The sequence below is a fragment of the Glandiceps talaboti genome, chromosome 2 (genome assembly GCF_964340395.1).
Source record: "Glandiceps talaboti chromosome 2, keGlaTala1.1, whole genome shotgun sequence".
Taxonomy (NCBI): domain Eukaryota; kingdom Metazoa; phylum Hemichordata; class Enteropneusta; family Spengelidae; genus Glandiceps; species Glandiceps talaboti.
This window is the reverse complement of record NC_135550.1, coordinates 15217304-15236887: the sequence shown is the minus strand read 5'-3', so window position 1 is coordinate 15236887 and position 19584 is coordinate 15217304. Positions and strand designations below refer to the sequence as shown.

Sequence of the window (19584 nt, the reverse complement as noted above, 5' to 3'; positions counted from 1 at the left end):
CAGACAGTTCTGCTCTCCCCAGATGTCCACTAACTCCCATGACATGTTAACCATAAACTGAAACTGAAAATATTCCAGATGTGTAAGCTTTTAGTCGTTTTTTGCTTGAAGATTTTGTTTCTTTTGTCCTTCAAGTTTATAACAATATGTGGATCCGTAGTAGGTATGCACCAAGAACACAATAAGGGAGACCACATTAAATACAGCACTTACTTGTATCTACCTGTACAGTGAATGTCATTACCTGGTACTGTCTTTACTGATTGTAGTTTTGTGATATTGTTTCTATGTATTTTGCTTTGAGCTAATGCCATGATCAATTCATTTTATATTATAATATAAGGTAAAAAAAATCATTTTAAACTAAAAAAGTGAAGTATTTATGACACTTGACAAAACAATTGATGTACTATTTTTAAGTATTTAGTACTTGTTGTAGTCTTACCCTTTTATGTAATTAACTGATTTTGAAAAAAAGTGAATAATTTAAGTAGGCTCAGAGTTTGGTTACATTGTACAGTAACTTTATACTAGGCAGTGTTTTTGCTACAGTAAGGTGGGGAACCCCTGTAACAGAAATGGGAAAGGGGTAAAAATAGCAGTGTTTCCCCATAGAGTCTATGGTAATTTTGTTTGGGAACCTAGGTAAAATGACATGGGAACCCCCCCCAAAAAACAGTTCTTGTGTTTTACTAGTATCATGGCTTACATGTACATGTAAAGGCACAGTTCTGATTAGGAGTACAATTTAGGTTGAAATTCAGTTGTCTGGCAGAGCTATAGAAAAAAGGTGGTCCAGAACAAAACAATAATCTTATAGCTCAACTGTTAATAAGATAACACTAATGCAATAACCAGGGATTGAATCATTGGCCTTTAAGTCAGACTACATGTAGAAGTGACTTGGGTACCCGTAATGTCAGTCTGTAAGATATAGACGTTCATGCTACGCTAAGTACATGTATCAGCCAGCACTCATCATTAAGAAGCCTGATAGGGTGAACAGCAGGACGTACATGTACATGTACAAAATGTATCTTACAGTCGACTGTAATGTGAGCATACATGTATGATCATGTACTAGTTATGGATAAATTGATATCATTTCATATATAGAATGTGATTGATATTATTTGCATTGATTTTCATATACATTGTAAATTAACAACCCATGATAGAACAAACACCTCCCTATGACGACTGTGTCAGTCTGGGCTCCGTGGGTGTCTGCTATACACAGGTTTGAATGTACAACAGAAAACAGCTACAATGTACATGTATGTACATGTACAATGTTGTACACTACATTGTATACACTCTAAGTAGATGTGCTCATTTTTTTGTGCAAAATCGCTAACGCTTCCTGTAGAATACATATATGTATATACATATACATATATAAAGTTTTTTTTAAAAAGAAGTTTAAAATGTCTTTTGTGGGAGGATTTTAGTTCTCGGTTGGTTGAACTATCAATTTCAAAGTACTGATACATGGATATAATACTTAAATATAAACTGTAAGCCGTAGGAGGAAAGACGATATGTAATTTAAATTATTCATGACTTGCGTATGAAGATGACATCATGCATATTAAACACTATTTCTATGTTTGTCTCTGCCAATCGAGATATCCTATATATTTTCTGTTAGAAAGATATTTTGGGTTTCAAGATATGAAATATCAATTTTGATAATTTGACAAGGTGAGTTACAGTAGTGAATCATTGTGTTAGGATTATGAAATGGGTATACAGTATATGTAGGTATATTGTATTTGGTAGTGTTGTGATGTTGTCTGATTCATGTGAAGTATGGGAGAAAGGGGGGGGGGCAGCAAATAGTGTGTATCAATATGTATAGGGCTAGAAATTTCAGAATAAATGCGAATGTTCTGTGGTTACGTATGGGATAGTAATGAATACACGTTATTGTACAAAAACTTGGGGGTCAGCCTTCCCAAAATGTCTATTGTAGTTTCATTGTTGTACCAAAACACATTGGCTTTAGATTATGTTATTAAAAACCTACAACTTGGAAATGTTGTTTTCATCACACAACCAAAGATGTACTTGCTAAAAATAATTTGATTACTTATAATTAGACAATTGTATCTGTTAATTAGTGGTCAATCATTATAATATCTGTAGGTAGTGTGGTGTGGTGATAGGTTGAAATCATTTTGAAAGCTTATTTTGAATCGGGGGGGGGGGGGGGGGGGGGGGCATGTTAGTTTGACCTGCCTTGATACCTATATATGGTAGTGCTCATTAAATATTCGATATCAAGTGTACAATGTAGGTCATACTCTCAGTCACAGTGACTGCTGTGTACATGTGTATTATTGCCAGGTGTATCTTGAGAATGATTACATTTTGTGTGCAAATTTGACGTGTCCTGGTCAACGGAGGCATTGTTTTTAGTTCCGTAAAATTTACAAAATCACTATGTTTTCTTACCATGTTTAATATGTGTACAGCTACATGTACAAGTTTACATATAGATGTAGATAAATCAATACACCTCAGGGTGTATAGTATTGAGCGGAAGCCATTATATCTACATGTAACAAAACAGTTTTATTTAAAAAAAATGGTCAAGTGCAACAGTGTAGTACATCTTAATGTAGAATGCCCCTCAGGGATCAATTTCCTTCAAAATCAAAGTTCTTCAAGCTGTTAGTCCTAATTTTACCAAATGAAATCTTTCTCCTTGTCATTTTGAAATATTAAAACAAATTCAAGGATTTGTATCTTCAGGAAATTTGATGATTTTGTGGCCATTTATTGGATTTGGTAAAACTAGCTCAATTTTTTATTATGTTCATTTTGATGCGTCTATTTTAAAATGTTTCTATGGTGACAGCTGATTTTTTTCCTTGGTTTTTTTAACTAAGAGTGGGTTTAAGTTTTCATGGAAAAAGTAACAAACAAAATGTAAGATGTTTATTTCTGTGACACATTATACATTAATTCGTATTGTCAAATTTGACAAATTATTACACCTACAATTCTTACTCTGTTACTGTTTTAGCCATGTTGATTTGAACAGCAAAACAGTGACTTTTATTAATGAATTTGCCACCAAAATGTCCAGTTTGTACCCTTGACAAACACACGGTTTTGATACTTATTTCTGACTCAACTACAAATGTAGTACAAGTACATGTACTGGACAAGAATATCTAATAATACTAGTAATTATATTTTCTTGTCTTTCTTGTGAAAACTACATTTCTTCATTGGATTTTCTGCATTAAGTACAAAATGTATTTTGGTGCTAAAGCAAACGAGTTAATATATAACTACAGTAATAATAGTAGTTAACAAAACAAAACAAAAATAAGATGATACATGTATGATTGTACCTACATGTATGCAACTGCAAGCATAATTTATGAAAAATCTGCAAAAAAATGGCTAATGAACATTTGACTTGTATTTCCAGTATTGCAGATTAACTGACATAGATGTATGTGTTGTCTTGATGTAGAACGACCAGGGTATATATCGGAATTTAGTCCCCATTTTTTTTTGTGAATTTGTTCATCTAGATTTGTGTAGGATGTAAATGCCATTCATGTACTTCACACAAATCTGTTTTTACTTTGGGATTGGTGTGCGTTGTAGAGTGAAAATTTGATGCTTTGAGCTACAGGAAAAAATTGACAAAATTGTAGTCATCATAACTTGTTACATTATTACATACATGTACGTACATGTAGGACGACACACTGACATTTTGTGGCAGCCATCTCTCTACAGATTTATTGAATTGAATCCAGACATTTGAGTGTTACATAAGTGCCATAACCACCCACTTACAAATTATGCTCATGTATATGTAATAGATAGCCTTGTTGTACTCGACTTTCACCTGTTTTACAGCCTTGAATATTATCCATCATCAGCCTTTTTTCCATGGTTTTGGAAACCAGGTAACAACAGTGAGTGAGGAGTGAAATCTGGTAAAAGTAGCCCATACAGCAGTGTACACAATCTACTTTGTAAACCATGACAAATAACTGAGGAACTCAGGTAGATTTTACCTACAGACTGAAAACATAATGAAATGTGATACATTGTACATGTATCTAATTTTGCGAGGGTTTTTTTGTGTGTGTGTCACTTGTTTTGCTGTTTGCAGCAGCTAATATAGCGAAGCATTATGTGTGTTACTTTTTTGCTTTTGTTTTTGTTTTTTGCAGGAAGGAAACATTTTTTTTTACAAAATATGAAATTCAACGTTATCAATTTTATTTTCTGTTAACAGCAGCTGATCTAACCAGCATCACATCTCTTTATTGCTGTGGGTTGTTTTGATAGAAGAAAACATTTTAATGAAAATTGGGTTTATATTGTACCCAGGACATCCTGTCGTAGGAAAGACTGAAATATCTCAAAGGTAGGTGGTTCCTTTGGTTTTATCGTGTTTCAGAAATGTCGGTGCGATACTGAAAGATGTGATGGAAATAATTCACAAAAATTTCCTATCCAGTCAGTGTGTAATTTCACAATACATTGCATTGGTGATTGAATGTTTAAAGCGGACTGCTTCAAATCTATAACTTGCTGGGTCATAGACTCTTTGACAGTCCTCGGAGCTTCGCTTTACTAAAATTAAAGCTAAACGAATTATTTAGTATGTACCAATACCAGCTATATAACCGTACTTGAATATCCTTGTACTGTACGCCCTCATTGACCATGATAGAGATAACCATTCGTTGACGTGTGACTGCAAAGCTCCGTGGGCTCAGAGGGCTTCGAGAAAACACCGAGCATCGCTGTCACAGGTCAATAAATAGTTATCTCTATGTGGTCGATGAGGGCGCACAGTACAAGGATATTCGAGTACAGTTATATAGTACGTTATGTAGATGGAATCAGTACATACAAAATAATTCATTTAGTGTCAACTTTAGTAAAGTGAAGCTCCGAGGACTGTGAGAGAGTCTAGTTGGGTCGACCCTCGTTGCTGCCATTTGTTTCTGAATGGCTACAGTTCTTTGGCAAAGATATAAACCATGATGGCATGATTGTACCTCAGTCAACCATTCATGTACTTAGGATTTGGTAGACTAGAGTGGAAGGTGTAGTCCTATGTGTGTACAGAAGCTGTAGTGGATTGTAGGCTGCTTAGACAGGGAGTTACATGTATACATTGTATGTATGTAAATATGCTATTGTGTTGGTATGTGTGTACCAGGGTAATAGCCATAAAATACTTTTAGCACAGTGTGGGAAAGTACTACATGTGTATGTGTATCTTACATACATTGTTATTAGGTATTATTGTCAGTATTGCTGTTTAAAGGGGCATAATCTGACTTTATATGTTTGGTGATGTCATTTTTTCCTGCATATTAACAGGTATTCAGACTCCGTATTCTACTTACTGGTGGATACATGTACTTAACCATCACTTGCAACCATGTAACAATTCTGTGTTTTCACAAGTTTGTGGAAATTGATGAGATTGATAGAAATGACACATAACTGTCAACACATTTTTGGGCTTGTAATCTCACAGATTTGGCTTGTAATCTCACAGATTTGGCTTGTAATCTCACAGATTTGGCCTACAGATAACTTTTAACTGCATCATACACATACATATACATTGTGCATGGCAGTGGTGAATTTTTAGAACAACTGAACTGAGGTGTGTGTATGTGTGTGTGTGTGTGTGTGTGTGTGTGTGTGTGTGTGTGTTTGTGTGTGTGTGTGTGTGTGTGTGTGTGTGTGACAGACTTAAAAGTAAAAACCTACCAGTCTTATTGCTTTGTTGTTTGATGGTGATACATGCGTTATCTTATCTTATTACTTACATGTAGTGAGTGTAAATGAGAAGTTTTTGGTTAAAGTGTTAAATAAGACGGAGGCAATGGAATTATTGTAATGCAAACAATGTCAGATTTTCTTCAATATAGTGGAGGGATTGTGACAATTCACATTGAATTCCTCCTGGCATTCTTCCTTTTAACAAGAACACTACTTGCTATGTAGACTATAGAGTGTAAACAATAATGCGACCAGTTACTGATAAAATGTAGTCTCACCCAGGGCTGCCATGCCCTTACCAGTAGAATATATGTTACACAATTTGTAATTACTTAACAAGCCCCAGATAATAAGCCACAGATATATATATATATATATATATATATATAACACCTACCAGTAATTTATCTGTACCTATATAAAGATTTTAGGCTGGCAAACAAAACACTTATGAAATCAATTTTCCAAGGTTTAGTAGGTATTATATGACAGCGATGATTCGAATACCTGTCTGTTCATCTCATGAAAGAAACAAAAAGCAACTGTCCCTCTCTTCCACTGCTTTGAGATGGTATACTCATATTTTGTTGTGTTCACAGAACTAGACACACAGTAGTTCAACCATGTTGCAGTGGGTAGTCCACCTGGAGGGAGGACCTCGTCGTGTGAATCATGCAGCTGTTGCATTAGGAGATAAAATATTTACATTTGGTGGTTATTGCACCGGGGATGATTACGAAACTCTACGTCCAATTGATGTCCATGTATTTGATATGGGTAAGTTTTAGACCAATCAACGTCTGTGTATTTGATATGGGTAAGTTTTAGACCAATCAGTATGTGTGTATTTGATGGGTATAAGTTTTAGGCCAATTAATGTCCATGTATTTTGGTATGGTTAAGTTTTAGACCAATCAATGTCTATGTATTTGATAGGTGTAAGTTTTAGACCAATCGATGTCTTCTGTTCACATTGCCAGTACATTGAATGTATACAGCGCCCTCTCTGGATAGAACCAGAAACTATCTATCGTAATGACAAGAATATTGTTAGCTGTGAATATTTATGATGACACTGGCTTTGCTTGCATCTTGCATGTATTAAGTAGTTTGCAAGTACATGTACTACAGTACAGAATAGCCAAAAGGAGAATATATCCCAGTAAATGTGTTCCCTTTTTAGCACAAGCTTGTTAAATTCACCTTAAAGAAAAGTCCAATATAAGGCTAATTTGTGACTTTAGTACTACTGTATTTGATTTGATTTGAATTTGAATTTGAATTTATTTCCACCAGAAACATCTGATAGTGATAATAACAATGCAAAAAGAAAATATCATTAATTAATAAGAAAATATTATGGCGAGGACCATGGAAATAGTTCACTTGAAACTAATCTAATTCATGGTCAGGATTACAGACACCATTCAAGTGTCTACCTTCACATTGTCAGTGTGTTAAGCTTTCTAATGAGGCCTTAACCATTGTCTTTGACCACCATTTTCAAGGTCAAATAGCCAGAAATTTATCTTCCTCCCATATATCAAGTAGTTGAATACACAAAGGCTCAATTCAATATCTACACCCATATTATCAAAGGTAAGCTTTCTTTTTGTACCAGGGTCTTTGACCTTGACCAACATATTCAAGGTCAATGAGCAAAGTGCGTAATAATTTATGAACTTTTGTATCTAGAGATACCATTCAAGTGTCTGCATATACTGTATATCATAGGGTTAAGCTTTCAGCTGGATACTAAAAACATTGACCCTGACCTTCAACTTCAAGGTCAAATACTAAATCGTTCAGTATCTTTGGAAGTTTTGTAGAGGTACGCTTGCTATTTAGATATTGACTTTTGATCACAGAGCTTCATCTGCAAGGTCAAATTTTAATTTGGACAATAACTTTGCAATATATTGTACATCAAACCAGTTGGGGGCTATGTTTTCTATGAAGACTTGTAATAGGTAGTAGATGTACCTGTATATTTTATGTCAGCCATATTATGTTACATCATAGAAGAATTGTTATGTCCTGGTCTATGGAACCCAATGCATTACTATTTCTGGGGTTCATGAAGACTTTGTCGTCTTTATTTCACCTGGGATTGAGTTTACGATATAAAAACATACCATCTGTTTATCAAAAACACATAAGCTAGAATCTAAAAATTGACTTCTGTGCAGTTGATATCTGTGTGAGCACGTTGCAGTTGTTTTGTAACATTGTTACATGGTATCCCTAGATTTTGATATTTGACCAATTAATTTTTTACAATAGAGAGGTTTTGATAGGGATGTGTGTCTGTCTGTCTGGCCACCTGTGTGTTTGTTTGTGTCATTATTATCTCAAAGTTGTTTGTGCAGTGATGTAGCAATTGTAGTTTTACTTACTCGGTTAAAGGGCCATGTTTCAGTTCTGGGTCATCACATTAGTGTTATCGTATCAATTGAGCAATGACGATTACATAGTCTCATTCTTTCGTTCCGGGCCAACTTTTTCTGTAGCTTTGACAGACATCTGTTTTTTCAAATCTACATTTTAAGCTTAATACCAAGTGGGCCTTTAAACAGAATAATTATGTATATACGCTGGAACAGAACCCTCTACTCCAACACACCCCATACCAAAAGCCAGGGGAATGTACTAACTTTTGCCATTTTTACTGAACTAATGTTCGGTCGTGCAGTTGGCATGGTGAAGTGTCTGTCTGTTTGTTTATATGTGAACATTTGCATAGTTTTTATATTTAACTATCCATAAAAGAACTACTAAAAAGGAAGTACATTATTTAACAGTTTCATAGATACTTATCATGTCATGTCTTCTAACTCTCAATATGTCGTTGTTGTTGTTGTTGTTGTTTATTTGATAGTGACATACAGATGGACAGAGCTTCCAAACACATATATGCCAGACTCCATACCATATATGAGATATGGACATACAGCTGTTGCTGTTGGAGATTCAGTGTACCTATGGGGAGGAAGAAATGACTCCATTGGGGCATGTAACAGACTGTTTTGCTATAACACATGTAAGTTCAATGATTATTTTCTTTTTATGTTCATATGACATACTTGGTTAGTACACTTTAAGTAGACCACAATATGTACCTATTATACATTTGTAATTTCTAGGAAAGGTAGTGTAGATAAAAAAAAGAGAAAAGCTTGAAGTTTACAGAGACACAAACTGAGTTTATACATTTTTGGGCATAATAGTTACTTGCATATTCAAAAAGTGCTCCCAGTATTCTACTTACTTAGTTAAGTATACTAAAGCGATCACTTGCAACTGACTGAACTCAAACACATCTGGATACAAAGTGGCAATTTATACAAAGTGTATGTTGGCAATAGGCCATTCCAGACTGCAAACAGGAAATTGAGAATACAGCGCCCTCACTCAAATTGGGGGGGGGGGGGTATCACTACCTCATAGTACCGTTTCTCACAAGCTTTGTCCCTTGGTGTTCTGTAGAAGTGTAAATCAAGGATGTTTTTCATATTGTTTAGACATCGAGGAAAGTAGTAGTACTCTATGATTAACTGAGTAACCTATACCATGTATACCCCCAAAGTACAAACAGACAGGAAGTAGCGCGCCACCATGGCAAATTTTGGAAAGGTCTTTTCTATTTGTTTTGCCACCAGTATTAAATCAACAAGTTTGTGTCAAATGAAATATTGTTTTACATGTACCCATCCTAATGTCACACCTGTGAACTTTGGTTTTGGGGAAAGGGGGTCTTGATCAACTATTAAAATGAAGTAATTATGTGAAATTTTAAGACAGTCCCTTAGCTATGCTGTACATGTATGGCAATGATGTAAACAAACAAAACTAACATGAAACATTTGAACTTTGACACTGTTGTCCTGGCAACCATGTATTTGAGCTAGAATCTGACATGACAAATGTTTATAGACTTTGAACTTTGACCTTGCAGCTGATAATGTGTGGTCTTGTCCATCTGTGAGTGGTGATGTACCTGAAGCAAGAGATGGCCATTCAGCCTGTGTTATTAACAAAAATATTTTTATATTTGGAGGATATGAAGACCAGGTAAATAGAAATTGTTCTGTGTTCATTAGATGACGATTCCCCTCTTTTATAGGTAAAGAAAACTGTAAAATTGATACTGTGTATAGAAATGTGTTTATTAGACCACCTGTAGAAGTCTGTTGCAGTATAGAAAGTTGTTGTGAAAATACCCTTTGAGTGTTCATGCAGTTGTGGCATATTGAAGGGAAACACTACTCCAGGGAATGGTGTATATCTGTAAACTTTGGGTTCTGGAGAGACATGGATGTGTATCAGATGAACAATAAGTATTCATAACAATTTACCTGAAGGTAAGAAGCACTTAGGAGTCATGGAAACTCATTGTTCATCTAATACATATACGTGTGCTCACAGGCACATAAGGTAACATACCAATGTAAGGTGAAAGAGAGTTTCAATAGGAAACTTGCAAACCCGACATGTTGAATCATGGGAAATGTGATAATAAATACTAATCAATTAGCATTGTAAACAATATTGTTACATTGTTTATAACCAGGAATGATCAATTCATAGTCACCCTGATCTTTGTGGGAGGTTAATTTTATCAGTAGCTCCAGATTAGGTATTACGATAACCACAGATAATCCCATAGTCATTTGCGTCTGAGCATGCTCAGTTTGGATTGCAAGTTCCCTATTTGGTGTTTCTTGGTAATTATGGGAAATCTATGTGATATGAAATCATAAAATGACTCTTCAAAACTCAAAGTTTATGAAAGTACCTTTATTTCTTGGAATGGCATTTCCTTTTAAAAAAGATTAAACTATATTTTCCTTGCATTTTTATATACCTTATGGTTATATCACAACAAGGCCATCAGGACTCATGAAAAGAATCAAGTGTTTTATTTCAGATCTGAAAGTCAAAGAGCGCTTAGATTGATATGGGTTCTGAGGTTTTCTGGTCGTTACATTCATCACTCCATATTATCTCTCCTTTCCTTGCAGTCTGAATGTTTCTCCAATACTGTACACAGACTTGATACGACCACTATGAGGTGGGAACTACTCCGTGTTACAAGGGTAAGTTTGAAGATGATCAATTATTACCAGTTTCTTGTAAATCTGTTGTTATAACAAGAAAGAGGAAAAAGTTTAATAGTGTGTGGTCATCATTGATATCTGTGTTCAAATACACATTCGCTTGACAATCTAATGATGGAACTGCAAAGTAGTATATAGAAGATTTTTTTCTTCAATCTTTTGTTTGTTTGTTTGATGCAGGGAGAGCCAGCCTACTGGAGAGACTTTCACACAGCTATAGCAATAGATTCATTGATGGTGGTGTTTGGTGGTCGATCTGATGTACAAGGACCCTGGCATACTAACAGGGAACTTTATTGTAATGAAGTACAAGTATTTGATACTAGGGATAACTCATGGTATCAACCTGTCACCTCAGGACCTGTTCCTGACGGCAGACGGAGTCACTCCACCTGTAAGTGTAATCAGTGTGTGTGTGTGTGTGTGTCCTGGAGTGTTTTGGTGTTTGTGTGGGAGGGGGGGGTGTGTGGGGGTGTGGATGTTAATGTAGATGTGTCTTTGTGCCTGTGTGGTACAATTTTGCTCTCACTGTATGTACATACTTTAGTTATTGTGTATGTATGTATGTATGTATGTATGTATGTATGTAGAAAGAAAGAAATGCATAAGGAACTAATAAACCAGTCCGTATATATAGCTGTTAAATCCGACATTTCGAATAAATATTCTTTTTCAAGAAAAACATATATGTATGTATGTATGTATGTATGTATGTATGTATGTATGTATGTATGTATGTATGTATGTATGTGTGTGTGTATGTGTGTATGTGTGTATGTATGTGTGTGTATGTATGTATGTATGTATTATGTGTGTGCGTGTGTGCATGCGTGTGTGTGTGTGCGTGTGTTTGGATGTGTCTTTGTGCCTGTGATACAACTTTTTTGTCACTGTATGTACATGTACTTTTAATACTGTAATATATACAATCAATGTATAAAAAATTCATATGTTGTGTGTGTGCATGTATGTGTATGTGTGTGTGTGTGTGTATGTGTGTGTGTGTGCATGTATGTGTGTGTGTGTGTGTGTGTGTGTATTCACTAGTGACACATATCAAGAAACAAATTTCTGATATGATGATTCGATAGTGTGCCCTCAAGAGGCTACTGTTATATGTTCTTTCTTTTAATTCAAAGGTGGCTAACAGTAATGCAATCTTGAACCATAGACAGTGGAATGAATCCCTTCACTGTCTATGCTAGTAATTTGTAGTAGCTACTTCAGTCAAATAGAATTAAAGGTTTAAAAAGGTTAAAATGTTCAAACCGATAAAGCTTAGTCTGTTATTTCTGTTGACAGTTTTGCACAATGGTCAGATATTCATATTTGGAGGATACAACGGCCTTAAAGATAAACACTATAATGACATGTATAAACTAGATCCAACCAGTATGACGTGGACAGAAATCAAAGCCGGAGGTCCTGTCAAACCATGCCCTAGGAGAAGACAGTGTTGTTGTGTGGTTGGCCAACAAATGGTACTATTTGGAGGTACAAGGTAAGAACCATCATATATTGGCCTCTTCTCATTGGTTACTCAGTCCTAGTCACATGGTAGTCATGTGACTGAATGGCATCTTGGTATAGTCAGTGGTGTAGTAAATCTTTGTTGTAAGACTCGTCACAACGTAGTTTTACAACAGGTTAAACAGGTTTTGAGACTGTTTTGGTACAGATTTCTAACCAGGCCATTTTGTACTCTTGGTGTTGAAGTCACAGGCTTTATTTGCAACCACACATTATTCTCGGTTACTAGTAGACTCCCATGGGTTTATTGTTCACCCAATTGTTCGCAATCCCTTACTCAGGTCACTGTTTCATGCGTATGAATAATTGTATTCAAATTTTGTATTCAAATAAAAGAGTGAAAAAAAGGCCAAAGACTTGAGCAAGTCTCACTGAGACTATATTGTAAGTAAACATAGCATGATGTACAGTCTAGTATTCTCTGTTTGTGTTAAAGGGGCATAAGCTGGGGGAGGGGAGGGGATGGGAGGAGAGGGGGAAGGCATTTTTGTGCAGCACATAAAGTGCATTTCTTGAATTCTATTTATAAGCATACTACTTAACCATCACCCTGCTATTAGTAGAACTCAAACATGATGTGTACATACTGTCTGTTTGGCTATAATACATACACTATTCATTGACAATTTATCTACTACAGTATACATGTAATGCTACAATGGCAAGGAAACCCCTATTATTAAGATACCATCAACTGTGTTAGCAATGCCAGAAGACTATTTTTGATGCCAACAATGGCATGCATGAACATTAAACAAAAGTATTGTAATTTCAGACCACCAAGCAATCTAGGTTTTGTGTATTTATTTTTTTTCAAGCATCAAAACTCTCTTTGTATGTGCCACATTAACTGAATACTACAGTGATGTTTTGCCTGTAGCCATTATGATGTTAATGTTGGTGTTCTTTGTGGTTTGATTTTAATCAGCTGATGTCCAAAGGGTAGCTGGTGTAGGTCATCCATCACCTTGAATCATGCCCAATGATAAACCTGGCACAAATTTATTGAAGGCTGCCCTCATTAGGTCATTTTGAAAATCTTTTGTTTATCAAGTATGTAATTCTAGGTATTGGTGGTTAGTTATCTATAATATTTCTCATTCTTGCAAACCAGAGCTCTTGATGGCACGTTTTGGACGGTGTCGTAAAAGAGGCCATGGTTTGCGACAATGATATTTCTGTGTGTTTGTGATGATGCTTTGTCAAAATACATGGTCATCACAAAGCCACAAGTACATTTCAATATTATTCTAAACATCATGTCATGAAGATAGAGGCAACCAGGAAGTCCAAATTTTTTTATAATTGAAACCATTTAATCTGAAACAGTGTCGTCTGACACACTTCAAATCTGACAACATTGCTACATTTTCTGAGCATATTGTCACCAAATCATGTACAATGTAGTAACATTTACTTTGTAATATATTTTGAGCAGTGCCCCAGTAGGAATACATCACTTGCAAGTTACAGTGTAACAATCACCTTAGGTAATGATATCAAAATGTGAAAAAAAAAAAAAAAAAAAAAATAACACAGTGTTAGTAAGATTTTTGTTAACCAGGCAGGCGTATTGGTAAGATTTTTGTTGAACCAGGTGTATTGGTAAAAATTTTCTTGAGTCACACAATGAAATATCGCAATATAGGAAAAAAAATTGTCAATCAAAACAAGGCTGTTTGAAGTGAAATGATTTCACTTGTATCTCTGTTCTCATTTCAAAATCCTCCCCGGATTTACATCGTTTTGTGTAAACTTAATGGCCATGAGGGACGGGGTAGACCAAACACTAGCTGAACTCTGAAAATATCAGCATAACATGACAAAGTCCATTCAAATCATTACTAAAGCAAAGTGCATTCCAATTTCCCTCAGTAATTTGTTGAAACACCTTGTGTGATACAAGTATGCTTGAATAAACACATTCACATGTCAGTTTATAGATTTTGGTTTTGACTTGTGTTAAAAGTTGAGATGGAAATTTTTACTGCAAAGTCTATTGGGGGTTTGATGTAGCTTTGCTTTCGGGGCAACGGAATTCAACTTTTAATACACTTGGGTGTTTACAAGTGTCTGTACAATGAAAATAGCAGAAATCGATCTATGTATGTGTATTCCATAGTGACTTAACCTTTTCATCTGCCATCATGAGTTTAATAAATATGTTTCATATACTAGCGGTAAATTCCAAATGTCTTATTTAAAAGTGCTTTTATCATGTCAATGTTAGGTGTACATGTGTACAAAAACGTCTTCATTGTTTGACAAATTTCACAGTTCAACAGTGTGTGTTATAGTATCAGCAGAAAAAAGAATGTGTACAAAAAATGCTATGATCCCTCAACTAGTTTTGCATCTCAGTGGGCCATTTCAAGAAATTTTGTAATGAAATGTATGCAGGTTTGGAGTGTCAAAGAGACTAAATCTGAAGCTCAATATGAGACTGGACTCATTGTCTGCCATTGTGAATCTGATTTTGCAACTGGTAATGTAACCACACTGTAAGAAGTTGATGCATCATCGCAAACCACGGCCTGTTTTACGGCAACGTTCTTAACGAGCATCTGGTTTGCGAGAATGAGTTGAGGAAAATGTGCTCTCAGAGATGCCACCCTACTGTTAGTGTTATTACATCAACATTCATTGATAGCTTATATCAACATTTCAAAAAGTTTCAGTTTATTAGATTGCTGATAGGATAGCTTTATTTCCAGAGTAGTAACTCAAAAAAAATAGACTATCTAATATAATAACTTTTGTTAGAAATTACGGCTACAAATGCTCTTGGAATACCTGATATACAATTTCAATGTTTTAGATTTGGACCAGAAATCGTATACTTTTTTAATCATTATAAAAAAAAAATATTAAAAAAATATCAGTATACCTTTTATGCGTTTAATGGAGGCATGAGTGATTTTCTTTTACCTGTCATGTTATTAATAAGTACACATACATAAGTTGAAATGGAACCCTCAAAGAGAAAAAACATTGCTTTGTGTATTTTGAAATATAACTATAGCTCCAATTCAGCCTTTTCATGTGCTTTGTGTAAACACAGTCAACTGTCGGCACTTCTGGTGAGGCCTGATTTACTGTGTATTTTCCCCAATGAAAAGAAAATACGTTTTGTTTTTTTCAGTATGTAGGCAATTGTATCAACAGTACGGTACATGAAAGTGTTCAGTTGGAACTGATGTAATGCAATCGTTTTGATTTCCACTGTGTTGTAGTGGAAAGTGGGCTATCATGCAGAGAGGGAAATTTTGAATTGGACAACTATATTATGTTTTAGGTTTGGACCAGAAATCATATACTTTTTTAATCATTATCAAAAAAATATTTAAAAAATATCAGTATACCTTTGATGCGTTGAATGGAGGCATGAGTGATTTTCTTTTACCTGTCATGTTATTAATAAGTACACATACATAAGTTGAAATGGAACCCTCAAAGAGAAAAAACATTGCTTTGTGTATTTTGAAATATAACTATAGCTCCAATTCAGCCTTTTCATGTGCTTTGTGTAAACACAATCAACTGTCGGCACTTCTGGTGAGGCCTGATTTACTGTGTATTTTCCCCAATGAAAAGAAAATATGTTTTGTTTTTTTCAGTATGTAGGCAATTGTATCAACAGTACGGTACATGAAAGTGTTCAGTTGGAACTGATGTACAGTGTAATGCAATCGTTTTGATTTCCACTGTGTTGTAGTGGAAAGTGGGCTATCATGCAGAGAAGGAAATTTTGAATTGGACAACTATATTAAACCATGTGTGTGGGTTGTTGATTTAACAGCAGGCAGGGTTGTGTATTTCTCTGTTATTAATCTATTTCAGTCTGATCTTCTGATTTTCATTATTTTCTCTGTACACAATGGTGAAATGTTTGAGTGCTTGCTTTCATTTTTTTTTGTTGATTTCATACCTTAAAAGATTTTCATTTCTGTTCAATGTTTTTTTCTAATATCAATGGCTAGAATGTTAAAATAGCAGAATTCCTATATTTTGTAATATTTCAGTTTCAGGAAGTTGTGGTGTTGGGGATGGGGGTGAGGGTTAGGGTCAGTGTGCCCGCTAAGCAAATTTGACTCACCACTGATGCAGGCTAGTGACGCACCCAAATTTGGTGTTTCCCTATCCCTTACTATGTGGTGACTCACAAGAAATGACAGTTTTTCACACTTTGACTCACAACAACAAAATTTGGCTATCATTAAGGGGCACACTGGTCGGGTTACTCCAGATTCAATGTCAAACCTTAGACCCATTTCTTCATGTTGGGGGGGGGGGGGGATCATGGTTTTTTTTGCTAAACAAAGAAATCAAATTTTTCAAATTGTAAGTTTAGTTACTTCAAAGCTGAAGGTTCATCACTTCCTGTTTTATGACATCAGTAGGGGTATATAACTAGAACCACTCAAAAGGTGAAAGGTCAAGTCCTGATTTATAAATTATATCCTGTTTGTGCCAGGTACTGCTTGGGAGTATTTCCTTGGTGATTTGAGTAACACTCTAAAAATATGACCACTTCAAGTATTGTGTAGTCAAAAATTAGTACATAATTTCATTCAGCTTTGGAAAATGTGTGTGTGTGTGTGTGGGGGGGGGGGGGGGGGGGTAGTAGGTGGGTGGATGTGTGTGTGTGGTCAACAGTGTGTGTATGACTGCCTTATGTCTGTTTTATCTGTCTGTCTGACTATCCGACTGACTTACTGACTGACTTGCCTCTTGTGTTATCTGTATGTACAGTATCTGTGCATGACTTGTCTGTGTTTACCTGCTTGTCTGTCTGTCTGTTTGTCTGTCTGTCTGTCTGTCTTGCTGGCAAGCTTAATATGTATATCTATGTCTATGTTTATTACTGTGTATTTTTTTCCAAGGAGCATCATGTCACAACCATGAATCAAACTAAAAAAAAGCTCTCAGGATTATTCATTGGTGAAAATATGACGTTATATTGTGTGTTAATGCAGTCACTTTCATTACTCATTCATTAATAGTGAGGGATACATTTGAAATCATGTAGTATAATTCTAAATTTGAAATAAAACTGAATTGTAAAGTATGTGAATTTTTTGAAACACAAGGTATTTTTTTTATCCATCCATTTCAAAATGGCTGTAGTATATATAGTTTTAGGCCTGTATTCTGATGACATATGATTGTCCTAAATGACTATCGCCCTCAAGTGGCACCATCACCCTCAATTGACACATATGCAAAAACTGGTTATCCAGATGTAGGGAAAGAAATTGATATTAAATATCAGCTTACAGCGTACCTATAATGATGATAATCATGTTAAGAAATGTTATTAATTTCACTAGGTGATCTGATAATATTTTATCTTTCACCAAGGTTAATGAATCCTTGCCCTAGCCGTGGATCAGCTTCCTGACTAGATGAATATTAAAATAGATCAAATAAATATATTTACGTTGAATACAATATGGAAGATTACTTGACAGTTTTCTGGAATTCTGAAAATCTAAATTAATACCTCTGTTATTTTGAGTCACAGAAAAAATAGATATTTACATTTTTAACAGGTATGGAGAAATAACCCAAAATAAGATATTATATCTCTGTCGATGTTGGTTATGTGTTTTGAATGTGTTGTATTATATTAATGACTGAAAATAGAAAGCCCATCAATGTAATAATAATAGTGATAATAATGATAGGAAGAGGAAAATATTTTCCGGTTCGGAACACTAGAACCCAATAGAATGGATAGATTATTTCTGTCATTTCCTATCTAACTATGCTAATTTGATCTTTCAGGGCTCATTTTTTTGAGGTTGTTTTTGGTGTGCATAAATTCTTAGATCTTGCTATGCGTACTTTACTGTTTATTAGAACTTGAGGTGTATCATGATCTCTTTCAGTACACAGATATCTGTTGGGTTTTGAAGCTTCATTTTATCTTGTCTTATCCTTTAGGTAAACGAATATTCATTTGAAATGTCAGGATTGTGCAAAATGCACTTAATAGTGATCGTGACTGTTTTTATACTCCTTACTTTTACACAGCTTTAAATAATAATAGTGTACATAGAATGAATACATATCAGCTGTAGAGTGCTTTTCACAGTGGATGCCATAATCATAGCACTGTGCAGGTATTACCCCAGGTACAGGCCTATAACTGGTACAGCGGACCCAGTACAACTTCCTCAACTCCCTAGGGGGCATACAGTCTATTGCAGTCTCTCAAAGTGCATAGGAAAAAGCATTGACATAGAAACCTCTGTCCTATTAGGTCCCCAGTTACACATCTGGGTCAACCAAAGCACAATCATGGTTCTAATCTCGCTTCAAGGGTTTTAGCCATTCAGATTTGATGAGAAGTTCGAGTTGTATTTTACTGTACATAACAACTAGAAAATTTCCCCATTTTGAGGTCATATTGATAAGATCACAATATTTGTAAATTAGATTCACTCTGGTTGTAAGATATTGCATTGTTTTATTTTGTATACTGGTTTTGTTATCATCTTTGTATTACTCGTGTACTGAAAGCATTGGAAAGAAAGCCCTGATTTAGCTCTGCATGTAGCTTGTCGACAGCCATACATGTACATGTACAAATGATATTATAACCCTGTCCCCCACCTCAATCAATTCAAACAGGTTCAAACTGAATCAATTCAGTTATAAACATGGTTTTAAAACTGGGGTTTCTGTCTCCACTACAAAACTGAGCAATAAATTTGAATCAATTCAGTTCTGTTTTTGTTTTTTTGCATCAGGTCCAAAATCCGATTTAATACTTTGAATCAGTTTGAAACCACCAAACCGGTTTTAAGTGCAATTTGGGAAAACTGATTTTTGATTCAGTTTTGAAAACCTTTCAAGCTTCCACGTGGGGACAGGACTAATATTTAGTTTTTAACCAATATAAATTACCATACTGGTGTAATGTTAACATCACTATCGCATTGAGGGCATTCAAATTCACCTATGTACCACTTAATATTCACTATCACAATGTTTAGTCAAATTTATCACAATGCGGCATATGTGTATCCTTTTTTCATCATCACAATCATATAGCCATATGGTATACATGTATGTCAAACCTGGGGTCATAATGGATTATTGATAGTTCTGCCCCAGAAATTTTGATGAATGCTAAAACATCTGTTCCAGA

General features: G+C 35.1%; 1 protein-coding gene across 1 annotated transcript in view; it reads left to right on the top strand.

Annotated features, from left to right (window-relative positions):
- Positions 1-19584, top strand: part of LOC144448838 (kelch domain-containing protein 3-like) — a 95258-nt gene that overhangs the window by 10096 nt on the left and 65578 nt on the right. Inside the window, exons 2-8 of the mRNA XM_078139149.1 lie at positions 4271-4402; positions 6381-6558; positions 8660-8821; positions 9737-9852; positions 10803-10877; positions 11079-11292; positions 12201-12399. Coding sequence (XP_077995275.1) covers positions 6405-6558; positions 8660-8821; positions 9737-9852; positions 10803-10877; positions 11079-11292; positions 12201-12399 — 920 coding nt within the window. The 5' untranslated portion in view covers positions 4271-4402; positions 6381-6404. The remainder of the gene's footprint in view (positions 1-4270; positions 4403-6380; positions 6559-8659; positions 8822-9736; positions 9853-10802; positions 10878-11078; positions 11293-12200; positions 12400-19584) is intronic.